The sequence below is a fragment of the Poromitra crassiceps genome, assembly GCF_964638095.1.
Source record: "Poromitra crassiceps genome assembly, chromosome: 2".
Classification (NCBI taxonomy): Eukaryota; Metazoa; Chordata; class Actinopteri; order Beryciformes; family Melamphaidae; genus Poromitra; species Poromitra crassiceps.
In genome coordinates, this window is record NC_139624.1 from 32,596,500 (window position 1) to 32,614,421 (window position 17,922).

The following is a 17,922-nucleotide window of genomic DNA, read 5'->3' on the forward strand; positions in this document are numbered from 1 at the left end:
TTAACTTTACTTTTGCCTTTAATTGACACGGCTTCCATCCTCTCTGCCACCCTAAACATCACATCTCTCAACCAACTCGGGTATCAGAAAAATCTAAACTTTCCAAGTCGTAGGCTATTATTACCAGTTGGTTGGATCATTCATGCATTCACATTATTATTATTATTTCTGACAGCGCTTGAAGGCAGCAGAGGACTTGACATGACAATAGGGTCCAGTTTATGTCTAGAAGCAATCATGTAGTAATGTAACTTTTGTGGCATGTCCTGTACTAAGGTGGTTATATTATGTAGTCATCAGTGTTAAGGAAGGAAACGTTACAATGTGGAATACCTCAATGTCTTTATTGCTGTTGTTGAGTCAATGGTACAATGTTTGAAAACATTCACTACTATGACATTGCAAGTGTTTAGAGAGACTACAGATAGTAGTGTGCTTTGCATAGGCTTAGCTCTACGCAAAAGACAAGTGTCTGGTTAAACATGGAAATAAGAGGATAAAAAAAACATAAAACAGACAAAAAGCTGTTAAAAAAAAACAATACGGCATTATGAAACCACAGTATAAAAAAAGAACATAAATGTCACATTAAATCACGCTTAAAAAGATTTTGGTCAAGCTCCCCTGCTCTTTTCAGGAGCGCTGGAATGTGATTGTCAGAGTTTTGAGCAGTAACATGGATCAATTTAATGCCCCGGCAAACCTTTCATATCCTTATCAAAACTTGTGCCGTGCGGAAATGAAGAAGTGGAATGTGCTACTTGTGACCTTGTCGGTGAAAAATAACATAAAAGGCGTTGCTCTTAATATCATACAGAGTTGCCAGTTCCATAGTAAATATTTTGATTGCAATCGTAAGGCCAGAAGAATTACATAGTGGTACATATCCTTGCATTGTACTATCTATCTTACGGTAACCTGATTTTCCTTGTGGATGGCCTCAAAGGCAAACCCAACGCTGAGCATCTGACTCAAAGGAGAGCGCACAGAAAGGCAATAGTGGACTTACAGGCAGAGGGAAAGAAGTATGGCCGGGTTGCCCCTTTCCTACGTGATAAATCCTATAGCTTTGAAGCAGCGAAGGCACCATGTTCTATACCTGCTTGAACTCTTAAGAGGAATGTCTGAAGATTTTAAAGTGATCACGACTCAAACACGACTCGACAGGTACAAAAGCTACAAAAAACAGAAGCTGAGAAACATAAAAGGACACATTAAAACATAAATTAAATGACATAAAGGATAATAAAAGTCATAATGGCCTTCTGAACATTCCTATCACCACCAAAATGAATCTTGTAACTGCCTGTTGGTGAATAGTCATTTCTGAATACAAAAAAAGCAAAATACTTTTTTTTTAACGAGTATAAAGATGTTATATAAGATACAGTTTGATATTCAAAACATCACATGTGCTAACATATATTACTCAGACCATTGTTGCACTATTGGTAAGACATAATAAAAGTGAAATCAGCTAAATTCTAGAAGTGCTTATATTTCTATCCTGAACTGGTGAACGTTGAATAAAATAGCAATGTGTGAAGCTTTTGCTTTAAATATAAATAAAAAAAGAGATGGAAAATGATCTGTATGAGGGAGAGAACTGATGTCATCCGTCTCTTTGGAATATGGACATCTGAAACCTGTCTAATCTCATCTCAAACCTGTTTAATTCCTCTACTCTGTCTCTATCAAAACCACCGGCGTGGCGTAAAAGAGACCAATCTACATTTTATTTATTTATTTTTTGTTTCTGGAAGGATCCTATAAAACAAAACACAATCCATATTAATCATAAACGTCCAAATTTCACAGCATTTTTTGTTTCTTTCAGAAAGCAAAAATCGATGTGCAAAGGCACTGTACACGGCAACCGTACAAAAAATGTGATGCTGTTTTGGGTACAGTGCTTGGACAGTGTCTTTCCTGTCCCTCCGTGATCTTGGGGTCCCTCTTGGGAGTGTGGTCATTATTTGGTACGTAAGACAAAGTCAAGGGAAGAGGCTTGGATTGTCGTGGTCCCGGCTGCGGTGGCCCCATCAACACTCTAGTGTCCCATACCTGAATGAAGACACACAACAAGTCTGTCAGCGGGTACTAAACATGGAACCAAGACACACGACGAGTCTGTCAGCGGGTACTAAACATGGAAGGATAGGTGTGGGGGTCAACAACTCTCACGACCCCAAGGGTTAAACCCACACATCAGAACAACGTCAGATTATTGTCAAGTACGTATGTAGTATAATCGTTACGTTTTTGATTTAGTAGAGTCACAGGAGAACGTCTTTTTTTTTACAAGACCATAGTGACTTACAGTGACTTAAATTATTACCAAATGTGTTTATTACCTGAACTTTCCAATACAGTCTGCAAAAAAGCGTCAAGTTACCAGCTCAAATTTTTCACCTTTTCCAAAATGGTGGATATGATTCCGGAATGTCTCTACAAAAGCCCAGCATGTGGCGAGTACATGGCTGTTAAACTTGTATGCGGCCCAATGTGGTGTCAAATGCCTGTAACGTTCTGCAGCCAACAACTAGCTAGGGTACAGTATATGTGTGTATAGAGTCTGGTGTGCATGTGTGTGTGTGTGTGTAGGAGGTTCGCCTTAAAATATATACAAATCCTCTGTCACCCCCGGATCAGCCTATGATGGCGTGCTAATCTCCAACATCCCAGCTATTAATGCGACAAACCGGCCTGGCAGCACCGCAGCTTCTAAAGCTCCAAGAGGCAGAATGACAGTGTGACTGGCAGTGCTGCATGGCTGTGTTTAACTGTGTGTGTGTGTGTGTGTGTGTGTGTGTGTGTGTGTGTGTGTGTGTGTGTGTGTGTGTGTGTGTGTGTGTGTGTGTGTGTGTACATGTGGGGGAAAGGTGAACTGTTTGAGTGGTGGTGCTGACAAGGTTTACAGAGGTGAAATTGGCGTGTGCGCAGGGGGCAAAATTAACTTCTTGGTCCACCGGGCAAATGGCTAGTGAGCGTTCAAATTTGACTAGCCACTCAATAGATTACCATTGTTTCTTGTGACGCAAATGGACCAGTCACTTGCATTTGGCCGGTGGCTGGTGCTAATTTCGTGCCCTGCGTGTGCGTGACTCGGCTGCGTTGAACAAGCGACACATTACACAGTCATGTACGGAATCCCTCAAGGCCAAAACACACAAAAGGAGGAGGAGGTGGCACTCAGACCCCATTTGAAAATAGCAAGCAATGCTAAAGTGGCATCCAAAACGCCATGCTGCAAACTGAACATAAAAAAAAGAAAAAGATGATTTACAGCCGTCGGGGTTCTCCAGGGACAGAGCCTGGGGTGGCGTGGTTATGAGATGGTCAGTCATGCTGTCTTTCTTGGGACACATGGTGGTGTGTAAATCAAAGAAGCGGTGACAGGATGGTCCAGCTGTCAGAGAGACCGCCACGTATCCAGAAGAGCGCAGGTTCAATTTCTGAAACTATCAGTACTAAAGTGTTGCTGGCTAAGACACGGAAGTCTCACCTGGTCGCTCGTGGTAAGAGTGTCAGCTAAAAATATCCAATGAGCCTGTGCTTTTTTCAGACTCTGTGGCTTCTGCTTTACGTCCGTGACTTTGCCTGGATATTGTTAGCAAGTAGACCGCCCACACGCTTAAAAAAAACAAAAACACGTCGTCTCTTTCGGGTGAAAGTTGGGTTGTCAGTTGAAGGATTTGCATGCTGCTCTATTGGGGGGGAGAACATTCGACAGCCGCCCTCAAGTTAGTGAAATCCTTTCAAAACCAATTACATAAACAACAAAAATGCACGGTGGTCGCCTGGTCGGGCTGAAAACAAAGCGGTTTTCTTACTTGCTGAAAAGCAGACATTTTGCATGGAGACACAAGGTTTTCACCCGACGACAGCGATGTGCATGCCTGCTCGCCCACACTGACAACATCACATGCACACACACACACACACACACACACACACACACACGCCCACACACACACGCCCACACCCACAGAGACTTCTGGTGTCTTATATAAACTCACCGTTGGCGACTGATTTGGTCTCTCCTCTGCCTGCCACCTGCACAGGAGAGAGAGGGAGAGAGGAGGCTGTTAGAGGGAGAGCCATCAAAACTGCTGTGAAGCCCCCTGGTCAACGCAGCCATTGTCCCTCTCAAAGCAGCAAGCGCTTACTACTGTACAACCAGATGTTTTCCCACTCCCCCACCTCTGTACGCCACCTCAGCCCTATACACGGTGCGCTCTCCTGAACTTCTCCCGCGCCCCCTCATCATCGTTGTCCCACTCCTCTTGCCTTCCCTGACATCACAGCATAGCATGGTTAGCTAATAACACGGTCGCTAACCGCTAGCCTTTCCTGTCCAGGGCCCGTTTTACGTCAGAGCAGACCACCGCCTGCTGCCCTCCAACCCCGCTACTCACTGTGGCGGACCACAGCCTCCGGGCCTGCAGCCTGCTGCAGCTGCTGGCTGGCTGGCTGCGAGGAGTACACTGAGACACACTACTGCTGAGGTAGGAAGGAAGGGAGGTGGGAAGATACAGTCAATAGATAGATAGTATTGTTGTGAAATTATCCTTGTTGTATTCTCTTTACAGACAACCCTATTACTGAACAGCTCTCCCAATGCTGCTTTATCCGAGTACAGAAATGAAGATTAGACAATCACATACAACAGGAGTCTCCTTAATTTGATCCCTCTCTCCTGCTGTGCTCCTGATTGGTACTTTCTCCAGATAATCTCCTGATTTCATAGTGATACAAATCAAATGGCAGATTGAAGCTTCTGGTGACACTTTGACCTAAGGCATCCATGTCATGCTACAGTACTGTAGGTTGTCAGGAAGGGGGCGAAATAATGCGCCAAATGTAGGCAAAATTTAACGATTTTCAAAGAAGTCCCTTGACCTCTCACCTCAGGATATCAGAATGAAAAGGGTTCTATGGGTTCCCATGAGCCTCCCCTTTACACAGATGAGGTAGCATTTTTCGATAGGGTAGCGTAAGCATTTTTCGACAAGGCAGCATACAACGACAGAACAACAGATCACAACACTGACAGAGTTGTGACAGACCTGAAGGATGGTTGCCGATAGCAGCGATTCAATATTTTTGCAACCCTGTGCAACTCAGCGAGGCAAATGACTCATAAATAATGCTGTAAACAGTTTTCTCCATTAGGGTAATAAAATGTCAAGTGAAGTTGGACAGAGAATGCTGATTTGTGGGCGCCGTGTGTGTCCAAAGAGAGGCAGAGGAAGGAGCGGTGATGCGATGCAGCCGTTTGTGAAAAGCGTTGGGCCCGCAGTTGGACAACAGGCGCACTGCTCAAGGTTTATATTAACACTGAGCTCTCACTAACTGTCAAACTGAACAAATGTCTGCAAAACTGTTTACAGTTTTCAGATATACTACTGATTCTGTAATGATACAAAGCTGCTTGAAAATTGTGTTCCTTCCTTTAAAAGAATATAAAAATATCCAATAGTGAGTATGCCAGCAAACATGTTGTTAGCATGTGTCATCTATGCCATAGATGACACATTTATATCTCCGTTTTGGACTGAAACTCTTAAATATAGTTATTATCATTGTAATGAACTGAAGCAGTCTAACTGTCGTCTAACAGCAGAACAGAGTGGAGCTTTGCCAGCGACAAAGAGCAACAAAAAAGAGAGAAGATAATGTGACATCACAGGCTGAGGTCATTCTGTGATAAGCGCCTTGAAGAAACGTCTTTTAGTTTACCTCTCCAGGCTTCTTCCAGATTTAATGGTGAAGTCAACTAGCTATCTGAGTTCTTTAAAACAAAAACAAACACAACAATTGTTATTCCCATTGCTGCCACACCAAGGTCAACATAACATATCATGTGATTATTGTAATATTTATTATTGTAATATTTATTCGCTCTTCACGGATTTGTAACAAAATATTGACTGACAAGGACTGGAGACTGAAGTCACGAGAAACCACAGAAGGTCTCCCGAGACTACGAATCAAATTTCATCTGGGGATATTCCCGGATGTGTGTGTTGCTCACTTGCGTTTTGCTGGGTGGGTAAGACTGCTATACTGATCACCCTCAATGGATGTTTCTTCATGTAAACAGACGAGTAAATTATGTGGAAATTGAAGTAGTTACCTTGGTTGGAGAAGCGCCTTTGTTTTCCCATAGACTCCTCTTGTTGGTGACGTCAACAGGCTTCAGGTCCTGTCAGAGAGGGAGGGAGGGAGTGAGTGAGAGAGAGAGAGAGAGAGAGAGAGAGAGAGAGAGAGAGAAACCAAGAGAGAGAGACGGAGAGAGAGAGCATCATATCAGCAGTGCTCAGAGTGCTAAACTAATTTGAAAATAGTTACCATATTGTGGCAATGACACAGCACCTGACATGTAGAGGACAGGAACAACAGAGGAGGACAGAGAGCTGCAGGAAGGAGAGCAGAGGGCAGCAGAGACTATGGAGCAGAGGGGTGCTTGTCTAGTGGAAGGCAGAGACTATGGAGCAGAGGGGTGCTTGTCTAGTGGAAGGCAGAGACTATGGGGTAGAGGGGTGCTTGTCTAGTGGAAGGCAGAGACTATGGAGCAGAGGGGTGCTTGTCTAGTGGAAGGCAGAGACTATGGAGCAGAGGGGTGCTTGTCTAGTGGAAGGCAGAGTTCTATGGAGCAGAGGGGTGCTTGTCTAGTGGAAGGCAGAGACTATGGAGCAGAGGGGTGCTTGTCTAGTGGAAGGCAGAGACTATGGAGCAGAGGGGTGCTTGTCTAGTGGAAGGCAGAGTTCTATGGAGCAGAGGGGTGCTTGTCTAGTGGAAGGCAGAGTTCTATGGAGCAGAGGGGTGCTTGTCTAGTGGAAGGCAGAGACTATGGAGCAGATGGGGGCTTGTCTAGTGGAAGGCAGAGTTCTATGGGGCAGAGGGGTGCTTGTCTAGTGGAAGGCAGAGTTCTATGGAGCAGAGGGGTGCTTGTCTAGTGGAAGGCAGAGAAAACAGCACACTCACTATGAGCCAGGGTCTACTGTAGCTCAATCCACTTTCACCTCACTCAATCACAATACAGAACAATATGCAGAGAACCCTCACTGTCAATTGTAGGGATGTCACAATATTTCGTCCGACGAAATTTCGCAATATCAAAACGTGACAATATGTGTCGTGGAGATGCAAAAATCGTGAGAAAAAGAGCCTCTAAACATGCTGCACTGACAGCACTGATCTGCATTCTCTCTATATCTTTTTCATTGCTTTGCTTGAAATGGGGACTAAACCGAGGCTCATTAATAACCGACAAGATTAAATGTGCTATTTATAGACTAATGCATTCCCCTGGATGGCAAAGTTTGCGCAACACTTATTCACGTTTCCCCATGCGGACCGTGTGTTTCAGTGGATGACAGCAGGGCACACTGAACTCTCTGCCTGCACTGCACATGAGGGGGAGAAGGACAGGGAGACCCCGCCGGTCCAAGCGGCAGGCGAGATGTCTCCCCTCATCTGTAAAGACCTAGTCTGAAATGAACTAGTTGTCGTGCCATTGTTTCCACGGGCACAACATGTCGGGTAAGCAGTTAATCAATGCATAGCCTACAAATGAATCTCGCTCTGAATGCGTCTAATGTGCGCATAATATCTGTCATTAGGCGATGCAGCTCTGTACTCCGGTTGTGAAACAATTTCTCTGGCATGTGTTGGATTGGTAAAGAAAGAGTAACGTTAACTTGATACGTTTCAATTGTCAATTAACGCTGCACAACGCTCAACATGCAGTGCAGTCAGAGAATTAATTGAAGAGGATGACAATTAAATGTGAAGATACTAGCCTACACAATACACAGCTTGTTGCCTGCATAAGTTATTTAATATATAGATTGTATAGTTCATTTTTCTTTTACCTTGCAACAAACGTTTAGTTTGTGACAGTGTGACACATTATTATTGCAAGATAAGCCTTATCTTCCATGTTGTTTTCTAGTTATTATAATAACAATTTCCAACAACAGCATTTGTTTTGCATTTTGTGTATTTCAAATAAAAGACTATTTTTCCAGTCATATATTTTCATTATTCAAGTTTTGTATTTTTTTTTATAAATATCATATCGTATCGTTATCGTAAACCCAATATCATGAACTGAGGGCATCGTGACATCCAAAACGCCCTAGTATTGACCCTAGTCAATAGTCTTTAAGATACTGAAATGAGGAACCCTTTTAAGGCAATAGATTTGCGGTTTCTGAACATCACACAAGCAAACTACAAGCATTTTAATCTGACAGACTCGCTGTCATATTTAGTTTCTTTGCTAAAAAAAAAAGCTGCTAAAAAAAAAGCTGCTAAAAATCTTCCAAATTATAATTTGTAAATGTAAAGTAAAGGGCTGACATAAACCTTTGTGTAGCTGACTGGCTAAATCACATAATCCTGTGGGAATATTCAGTTGTTGGCCACTCTCTTTGCTTGTCTGCCCCCCCCACACATACCCATTCATGGATGGCGTTTCCTTTCATACCCTCGCTGTCTCCTGCTATGTGTGACCAATCTGAACGCAGGCCATGGTCTGCCGCCTGGAATAAAGCCTCAACATAAATATTGGTTTGGGTGAAATATAGCCAGGGACAACAGAGAGTGAAGAGAGGCATGATAGACTGGCACCGAGCCATACGCATCAGCAGGAATAAAAGCATTCTGGGCTTCTTGTCTGTCTGACGACAAAGCGTCTGATAAAATCCTAAAGTTACACTGAATGCCAAAGTGATACCGAGTCTAAAATGATTATATGCGCATGCGTCATCTCCTGATAAAATGACAGATGCAGGAGTGTGAAAATTGAGTTGCGGCAAACTCGAGACGTGTCACAGGTTCGTTTGATTTATGGCCACCAGGTGGTGCCAGACGGGCGGTATCTCACAGACAGACAGAGGACAAACTGACTTGCTGTGTTACTGTGCTGCATCATTTGGAAATGATTATAAAACATGCACAGAACAAGACCGGCAGTACTGTAACTCTGACATGATCATCATAGCACTGCAGAGCTGATATAACTCCACCTCAGTATGAGGCTGACCATTGACTGTATTTCATATGAGGCTGACCACTGCTCACTGGAATGAATGCAGCTAGAGAGGATCTGCTGTTCACATGCTCAACTGACTCGTGAATTCTTCACAAATAACCAACACAAGTGAGCATTTGACGCATTTGGACAGTACAACTCCTCTAGTGTCTTTACTATAAACAGACACAACGCACATAAACTGGAGATGTTTAGATCATGAGGTTTGAAAACTCCCTCCCTCAAGGTGCCACTAACCGGAATCAACACAGCTGCAGTTGCTGTGCTGTTAGATTGTCGTTCAAGCATCTAATAGGTCAGCACTCTATAGGCTCCTATCCAAATAAACCCCGCCTCCTAGCTGTACAGTGCAGTCACTGTATTTCCCAGCAACAACGACAAGGATTGCTATGGAGACGACCTACCGCTGGCCTTCCTGCCGCCGTTTTGCCGCTCTCGGGGGTTTTGTTCAGCCAGTCGTTGATGCGGCCGGCCACGCCTATCTTCATCACAGCTGCTTCCTGTTTGGACAGGGTCAGAGGTCAGCCAAGCCCGCTCGCCATCGGCTAACGGGGCCGAGCAGGAAGTGCCAGTGAAAAGGGCTCTTTCCTCTCTCTCTCTCTCTCTCTGCTTGACTCTCACAGCCACGGGCAGACAAAGACACACGCACGCACGCACGCACGCACGCACGCACGCACGCACGCACGCACGCACGCACGCACGCACGCACACACACACACACACACACACACACACACACACACACACACACACACACACACACACACACACATCCACACCCACACCCACACCCACACCCACACCCACACACCCCAAGCTAGTCTTTAATAGCTGTGGCATTTCTCATTTCTGGTCAGCCCAGAGACACAGCATCCTACACAAGTGCACATCATTACACACACACACACACACACACACACACACACGCGCGCACACGCACACGCGCACACACACACACACACACACACACTTCCATCAACTTCCTATCTCACATCCTTAACAGCTGTGGCGTTCCTCACCTTGTACATTCCCGCGCCGCCCCCGGGCGAGCTGTACACGTTGCCTTTCTCCCACATGCTCTTGATATTGCGTATGCTGTCGGTGGCCACGGGCAGATCCAGCGCTCCAGAGCGGGGCGATCGAGACTCCTTGTTCTCTCTCTGCGGGGACAAAGCAGTTGGATGGCTCAAAGCTCAGATACCTGTCTCATGCTCTTTAAAGGGCACACATGAGCTCACTAATAACCGCACTGACACATTGCTACTCCTCATGTCTTCAAAGTGCTTGAGAAATATAACTTGGTGGGCATCTCAGTAGTGCAGCAGTAGATTCCCTGCCTACCAACACGAGGGTTGCGGGTTCGAGCCCCCGTGTTACCTCCGGCTTGGTCGGGCGTCCATACAGGCATGATTGGCTGTGTCTGCGGGTGGGAAGCTGGATTAAGGTAGGTGTCCTGGTCGCTGCGCTAGTGCCTCCTGTTTGGGGGGAGGGGAACTGGGGGGAATAGCGTGATCCTCCCAACCGCTACATCCTGCCGGTGAAACCCATGTGAAAGGAAGCAGCTGGCGATTGCACATGTATCGGAGGAAGCATAATAGTCTACACAGAAGTGCCATGAAAGCTGGCCCCAACGATGGGGTGGACAAAGGCAGAATGGCGCATTGCTGCGCTGGCCAAAAAAAAAGACATAAAAAAAGAAAGGAGAAAAATAAATAACTCTGTGTATTGCTTCGGGCATTGCTGAGGGAGACACGTGACAGCCATTTAGCTAAGCAGGTAGCAGGTAGGACCGGACACATTGATGGATACTTTCGGGATCAAACCCCTTTCAGTAACAGACTCTCAAACATACTGTGTATTGCAGTGGTTCCAGTTTATTATGGTATTGCAGTGGTTCCAGTTTACCATGGTATTGCAGTGGTTCCAGTTTACCATGGTATTGCAGTGGTTCCAGTTTACTATGGTATTGCAGTGGTTCCAGTTTATTATGGTATTGCAGTGGTTCCAGTTTACCATGGTATTGCAGTGGTTCCAGTTTACTATGGTATTGCAGTGGTTCCAGTTTACCATGGTATTGCAGTGGTTCCAGTTTACCATGGTATTGCAGAGGTTCCAGTTTATTATGGTATTGCAGTGGTTCCAGTTTACTATGGTATTGCAGTGGTTCCAGTTTACCATGGTATTGCAGTGGTTCCAGTTTATTATGGTATTGCAGTGGTTCCAGTTTACCATGGTATTGCAGTGGTTCCAGTTTACCATGGTATTGCAGTGGTTCCAGTTTATTATGGTATTGCAGTGGTTCCAGTTTATTATGGTATTGCAGTGGTTCCAGTTGACTATGGTATTGCAGTGGTTCCAGTTTACCATGGTATTGCAGTGGTTCCAGTTTATTATGGTATTGCAGTGGTTCCAGTTTATTATGGTATTGAAGTGGTTCCAGTTTATTATGGTATTGCAGTGGTTCCAGTTTACTATGGTATTGCAGTGGTTCCAGTTTACCATGGTATTGCAGTGGTTCCAGTTTACCATGGTATTGCAGTGGTTCCAGTTTATTATGGTATTGCAGTGGTTCCAGTTTACTATGGTATTGCAGTGGTTCTAGTTTACCATGGTATTGCAGTGGTTCCAGTTTATTATGGTATTGCAGTGGTTCCAGTTTACCATGGTATTGCAGTGGTTCCAGTTTACCATGGTATTGCAGTGGTTCCAGTTTATTATGGTATTGCAGTGGTTCCAGTTTATTATGGTATTGAAGTGGTTCCAGTTTATTATGGTATTGCAGTGGTTCCAGTTTACCATGGTATTGCAGTGGTTCCAGTTTACCATGGTATTGCAGTGGTTCCAGTTTACCATGGTATTGCAGTGGTTCCAGTTTATTATGGTATTGCAGTGGTTCCAGTTTACCATGGTATTGCAGTGGTTCCAGTTTATTATGGTATTGCAGTGGTTCCAGTTTATTATGGTATTGCAGTGGTTCCAGTTGACTATGGTATTGCAGTGGTTCCAGTTTACCATGGTATTGCAGTGGTTCCAGTTGACTATGGTATTGCAGTGGTTCCAGTTTATTATGGTATTGCAGTGGTTCCAGTTTATTATGGTATTGCAGTGGTTCCAGTTTACCATGGTATTGCAGTGGTTCCAGTTTACCATGGTATTGCAGTGGTTCCAGTTTATTATGGTATTGCAGTGGTTCCAGTTTATTATGGTATTGCAGTGGTTCCAGTTTATTATGGTATTGCAGTGGTTCCAGTTTACCATGGTATTGCAGTGGTTCCAGTTTACCATGGTATTGCAGTGGTTCCAGTTTATTATGGTATTGCAGTGGTTCCAGTTTATTATGGTATTGCAGTGGTTCCAGTTTATTATGGTATTGCAGTGGTTCCAGTTTACCATGGTATTGCAGTGGTTCCAGTTTACCATGGTATTGCAGTGGTTCCAGTTTATTATGGTATTGCAGTGGTTCCAGTTTATTATGGTATTGCAGTGGTTCCAGTTTATTATGGTATTGCAGTGGTTCCAGTTTATTATGGTATTGCAGTGGTTCCAGTTTATTATGGTATTGCAGTGGTTCCAGTTTACCATGGTATTGCAGTGGTTCCAGTTTACCATGGTATTGCAGTGGTTCCAGTTTATTATGGTATTGCAGTGGTTCCAGTTTATTATGGTATTGCAGTGGTTCCAGTTTACCATGGTATTGCAGTGGTTCCAGTTTACCATGGTATTGCAGTGGTTCCAGTTTATTATGGTATTGCAGTGGTTCCAGTTTATTATGGTATTGCAGTGGTTCCAGTTTATTATGGTATTGCAGTGGTTCCAGTTTACCATGGTATTGCAGTGGTTCCAGTTTACCATGGTATTGCAGTGGTTCCAGTTTATTATGGTATTGCAGTGGTTCCAGTTTATTATGGTATTGCAGTGGTTCCAGTTTATTATGGTATTGCAGTGGTTCCAGTTTACCATGGTATTGCAGTGGTTCCAGTTTACCATGGTATTGCAGTGGTTCCAGTTTATTATGGTATTGCAGTGGTTCCAGTTTATTATGGTATTGCAGTGGTTCCAGTTTATTATGGTATTGCAGTGGTTCCAGTTTATTATGGTATTGCAGTGGTTCCAGTTTATTATGGTATTGCAGTGGTTCCAGTTTACCATGGTATTGCAGTGGTTCCAGTTTACCATGGTATTGCAGTGGTTCCAGTTTATTATGGTATTGCAGTGGTTCCAGTTTATTATGGTATTGCAGTGGTTCCAGTTTATTATGGTATTGCAGTGGTTCCAGTTTATTATGGTATTGCAGTGGTTCCAGTTTACCATGGTATTGCAGTGGTTCCAGTTGACTATGGTATTGCAGTGGTTCCAGTTTATTATGGTATTGCAGTGGTTCCAGTTTACCATGGTATTGCAGTGGTTCCAGTTTACCATGGTATTGCAGTGGTTCGTGACCCCCCTAAAATGAAGCAATGCCTACTTTGGATCCTCTTCACAGGCTGTATTCTGCAGAGTGGGGAAGAGCTCAATGAAAGATTGATTCTCCCTTTTCAGGTCGTTTCATTTGATTCATAATCGGATGAGGCCAAGGGGTTTAAATCTATTGCATATTTCACAAGAAAAACGCCAAAAAATTAGGGGAAAGTGTGGAACAAATAGACATGATACTAAATTTGTGAAGCAGAAATATGTTTTTTTCCTATCCCGTGTGTTATTGTACTATCAATGTGTGCATAGTGTATTTGACAGTGCAGTGCTGACCTGAGCAGCCGAGGTGTACTGCTCCAGCCTGTTGTCGATCTTGGACACCACAGGAGAGTGAGATGCCTTCACTGAGCTGCTGGGCAGAAAGGGAACAGTTGGCATACACAGAGTCAGCTGAGAAATGGGACTGCTTGCTATATTATACACCACTTTGATCTAAAGTGCCTTATAATTCACAGAGTGGTGACACTTGTGACCCCAGTGGGGATTAAAACGCTCTGGCAGTGCAGTGGCACACTTTAGCTATTCAGCAAAACAGCAGCGCAGGTGATTAAACGCTTTGGTACTGGGCTAGTGGCTGGGACACAATATAATGCAAACGCTATATTTTTTACCTTTTCTGTGCCGACTTGTTCAGGAACTCGGCCCGCTCTCCGATCTGTATGGAAAGATTGGGAGGAGGCCGGCATGTTAATAAATATTGCATACGCATAAATCACTGCAACACAACATTTCCTTCACTCTTCAGTGGCTTTTAAACAGATGTTGAAACCGAGCCTCCCCTTGATTTCTCTATGCTTCCTTAATGGGTGCATGAGCAGTTTTACCTTAAAATGCTATTTATCTATTTTAAGGGAAAAAAGAGCTTTTCCATCAGCTCTTTTTTGCAAGTGAAGATTCTCAACACACGTGATTCTATCCTCAAAAACTATTGGTCCGAGGATGATTCATAACTTAACAAGCATAATGCATAACTTTCTCCTTTCTCACCAATAATAATCTTTGGAGGATTTGGCCTTAATTTTTTCAGGTGGATATCTCATTTTCTCCTTTGGAAAAAATGAGCCTCTTCATATCCTTATTAAACAGCCACTTTGCTGATTTTCAACCAGCTTTGTATCATTATAAAATCTGTAGTATACATTATGCAAATGAGCAATGTTTAACTTCCATCCATCTTGCCTGGACCGAGAGCTCCCCATTCATTCGCAGAACTTCCCGGTCCAAATTATGTCATAATGATGTCATTTGGAGCAGTTTTGCCATGGTGTCACTACTATCACTAACACTATCACTCTCTCTACCTTCATTCGCAGACCCTCATGGACAAAATGACCAGCTACACACAATGTGACTGACTGTTCCCTCTATGCAGAGCGCAGCTGAATGACACACGCACGCACGCACGCACACACACAGAAAAAACACACCAGGCCCTTTATTTTCTATGTCTGCCTTTGGACTGTGGGAATCTCCGAGGGTTGTTTATGATATACGATAAAAAGTCTAAAAGTTGGCCAATGCAATCATTCCTTAGACAGTCACAAAAAACCCTTAAACAGACAGAAATAAAGAAGAGCAGAAAAAGCCCTCTCTCCCCTCTCTCGCTCTCGGCTACTGAATGTGGGAGTTCCCAAAATACTCGCCGACAGGAAATTCCCCATTCTCAGACACGTTTTAAAGAGCTGTAGCTGTCCGAACGCGGTTACAGTAATCCTGTTAACCCTAATCGCTTCCCTGCATCCCCACAGCCAGTCCTTCCCACTGTCCCTCTGTCCTTTGCCTTATCTACAGTATTATACTGCTTTACTGCTGAGAACACTGAGGCCAGCCTCTGTCCTTTGCCTTATCTACAGTATTATACTGCTTTACTGCTGAGAACACTGAGGCCAGCCTCTGTCCTTTGCCTTATCTACAGTATTATACTGCTTTACGGCTGAGAACACTGAGGCCAGCCTCTGTCCTTTGCCTTATCTACAGTATTATACTGCTTTACTGCTGAGAACACTGAGGCCAGCCTCTGTCCTTTGCCTTATCTACAGTATTATACTGCTTTACTGCTGAGAACACTGAGGCCAGCCTCTGTCCTTTGCCTTATCTACAGTATTATACTGCTTTACTGCTGAGAACACTGAGGCCAGCCTCTGTCCTTTGCCTTATCTATAGTATTATACTGCTTTACTGCTGAGAACACTGAGGCCAGCCTCTGTCCTTTGCCTTATCTACAGTATTATACTGCTTTACTGCTGAGCACACTGAGGCCAGCCTCTGTCCTTTGCCTTATCTACAGTATTATACTGCTTTACTGCTGAGAACACTGAGGCCAGCCTCTGTCCTTTGCCTTATCTACAGTATTATACTGCTTTACTGCTGAGAACACTGAGGCCAGCCTCTGTCCTTTGCCTTATCTATAGTATTATACTGCTTTACTGCTGAGAACACTGAGGCCAGCCTCTGTCCTTTGCCTTATCTACAGTATTATACTGCTTTACTGCTGAGCACACTGAGGCCAGCCTCTGTCCTTTGCCTTATCTACAGTATTATACTGCTTTACTGCTGAGAACACTGAGGCCAGCCTCTGTCCTTTGTTTTATCTACAGTATTATACTGCTTTACTGCTGAGAACACTGAGGCCAGCCTCTGTCCTTTGCCTTATCTACAGTATTATACTGCTTTACTGCTGAGAACACTGAGGCCAGCCTCTGTCCTTTGCCTTATCTACAGTATTATACTGCTTTACTGCTGAGAACACTGAGGCCAGCCTCTGTCCTTTGCCTTATCTACAGTATTATACTGCTTTACGGCTGAGAACACTGAGGCCAGCCTCTGTCCTTTGCCTTATCTACAGTATTATACTGCTTTACTGCTGAGAACACTGAGGCCAGCCTCTGTCCTTTGCCTTATCTACAGTATTATACTGCGTTACTGCTGAGAACACTGAGGCCAGCCTCTGTCCTTTGCCTTATCTACAGTATTATACTGCTTTACTGCTGAGAACACTGAGGCCAGCCTCTGTCCTTTGCCTTATCTACAGTATTATACTGCTTTACTGCTGAGAACACTGAGGCCAGCCTCTGTCCTTTGGCTTATCTACAGTATTATACTGCTTTACTGCTGAGCACACTGAGGCCAGCCTCTGTCCTTTGGCTTATCTACAGTATTATACTGCTTTACTGCTGAGAACACTGAGGCCAGCCTCTGTCCTTTGCCTTATCTACAGTATTATACTGCTTTACTGCTGAGAACACTGAGGCCAGCCTCTGTCCTTTGCCTTATCTACAGTATTATACTGCTTTACTGCTGAGAACACTGAGGCCAGCCTCTGTCCTTTGCCTTATCTACAGTATTATACTGCTTTACTGCTGAGAACACTGAGGCCAGCCTCTGTCCTTTGTTTTATCTACAGTATTATACTGCTTTACTGCTGAGAACACTGAGGCCAGCCTCTGTCCTTTGCCTTATCTACAGTATTATACTGCTTTACTGCTGAGAACACTGAGGCCAGCCTCTGTCCTTTGCCTTATCTACAGTATTATACTGCTTTACTGCTGAGAACACTGAGGCCAGCCTCTGTCCTTTGCCTTATCTACACTATTATACTGCTTTACTGCTGAGAACACTGAGGCCAGCCTCTGTCCTTTGCCTTATCTACAGTATTATACTGCTTTACTGCTGAGAACACTGAGGCCAGCCTCTGTCCTTTGTTTTATCTACAGTATTATACTGCTTTACTGCTGAGAACACTGAGGCCAGCCTCTGTCCTTTGCCTTATCTACAGTATTATACTGCTTTACTGCTGAGAACACTGAGGCCAGCCTCTGTCCTTTGTTTTATCTACAGTATTATACTGCTTTACTGCTGAGAACACTGAGGCCAGCCTCTGTCCTTTGCCTTATCTATAGTATTATACTGCTTTACTGCTGAGAACACTGAGGCCAGCCTCTGTCCTTTGTTTTATCTACAGTATTATACTGCTTTACTGCTGAGCACACTGAGGCCAGCCTCTGTCCTTTGCCTTATCTACAGTATTATACTGCTTTACTGCTGAGAACACTGAGGCCAGCCTCTGTCCTTTGCCTTATCTACAGTATTATACTGCTTTACGGCTGAGAACACTGAGGCCAGCCTCTGTCCTTTGCCTTATCTACAGTATTATACTGCTTTACTGCTGAGAACACTGAGGCCAGCCTCTGTCCTTTGCCTTATCTACAGTATTATACTGCTTTACGGCTGAGAACACTGAGGCCAGCCTCTGTCCTTTGCCTTATCTACAGTATTATACTGCTTTACTGCTGAGAACACTGAGGCCAGCCTCTGTCCTTTGTTTTATCTACAGTATTATACTGCTTTACTGCTGAGAACACTGAGGCCAGCCTCTGTCCTTTGCC

The 17,922-nt window shown here is 44.2% G+C and overlaps 1 protein-coding gene across 5 annotated transcripts in view; it reads right to left on the reverse strand.

Annotated features, from left to right (window-relative positions):
- Nucleotides 1-328: 328 nt before the first annotated feature.
- Nucleotides 329-17,922, reverse strand: part of cald1a (caldesmon 1a) — a 93,441-nt gene continuing 75,847 nt past the window's right edge. For 3 of the 5 annotated variants that reach the window (XM_083632335.1, XM_083632332.1, XM_083632333.1), the window contains 7 exons: nucleotides 14,149-14,192; nucleotides 13,811-13,889; nucleotides 10,084-10,224; nucleotides 9,469-9,564; nucleotides 6,140-6,208; nucleotides 4,020-4,056; nucleotides 329-2,064 (listed from right to left, as the gene is read on the reverse strand). In XM_083632335.1, coding sequence (XP_083488461.1) covers nucleotides 2,051-2,064; nucleotides 4,020-4,056; nucleotides 6,140-6,208; nucleotides 9,469-9,564; nucleotides 10,084-10,224; nucleotides 13,811-13,889; nucleotides 14,149-14,192 — 480 coding nt within the window. In that variant the 3' untranslated portion in view covers nucleotides 329-2,050. Of the gene's footprint in view, nucleotides 2,065-4,019; nucleotides 4,057-5,742; nucleotides 5,795-6,139; nucleotides 6,209-9,468; nucleotides 9,565-10,083; nucleotides 10,225-13,810; nucleotides 13,890-14,148; nucleotides 14,193-17,922 lie in introns of all 5 variants that reach the window. The other 2 variants (XR_014552500.1, XM_083632334.1) reach the window with 2 other exon arrangements.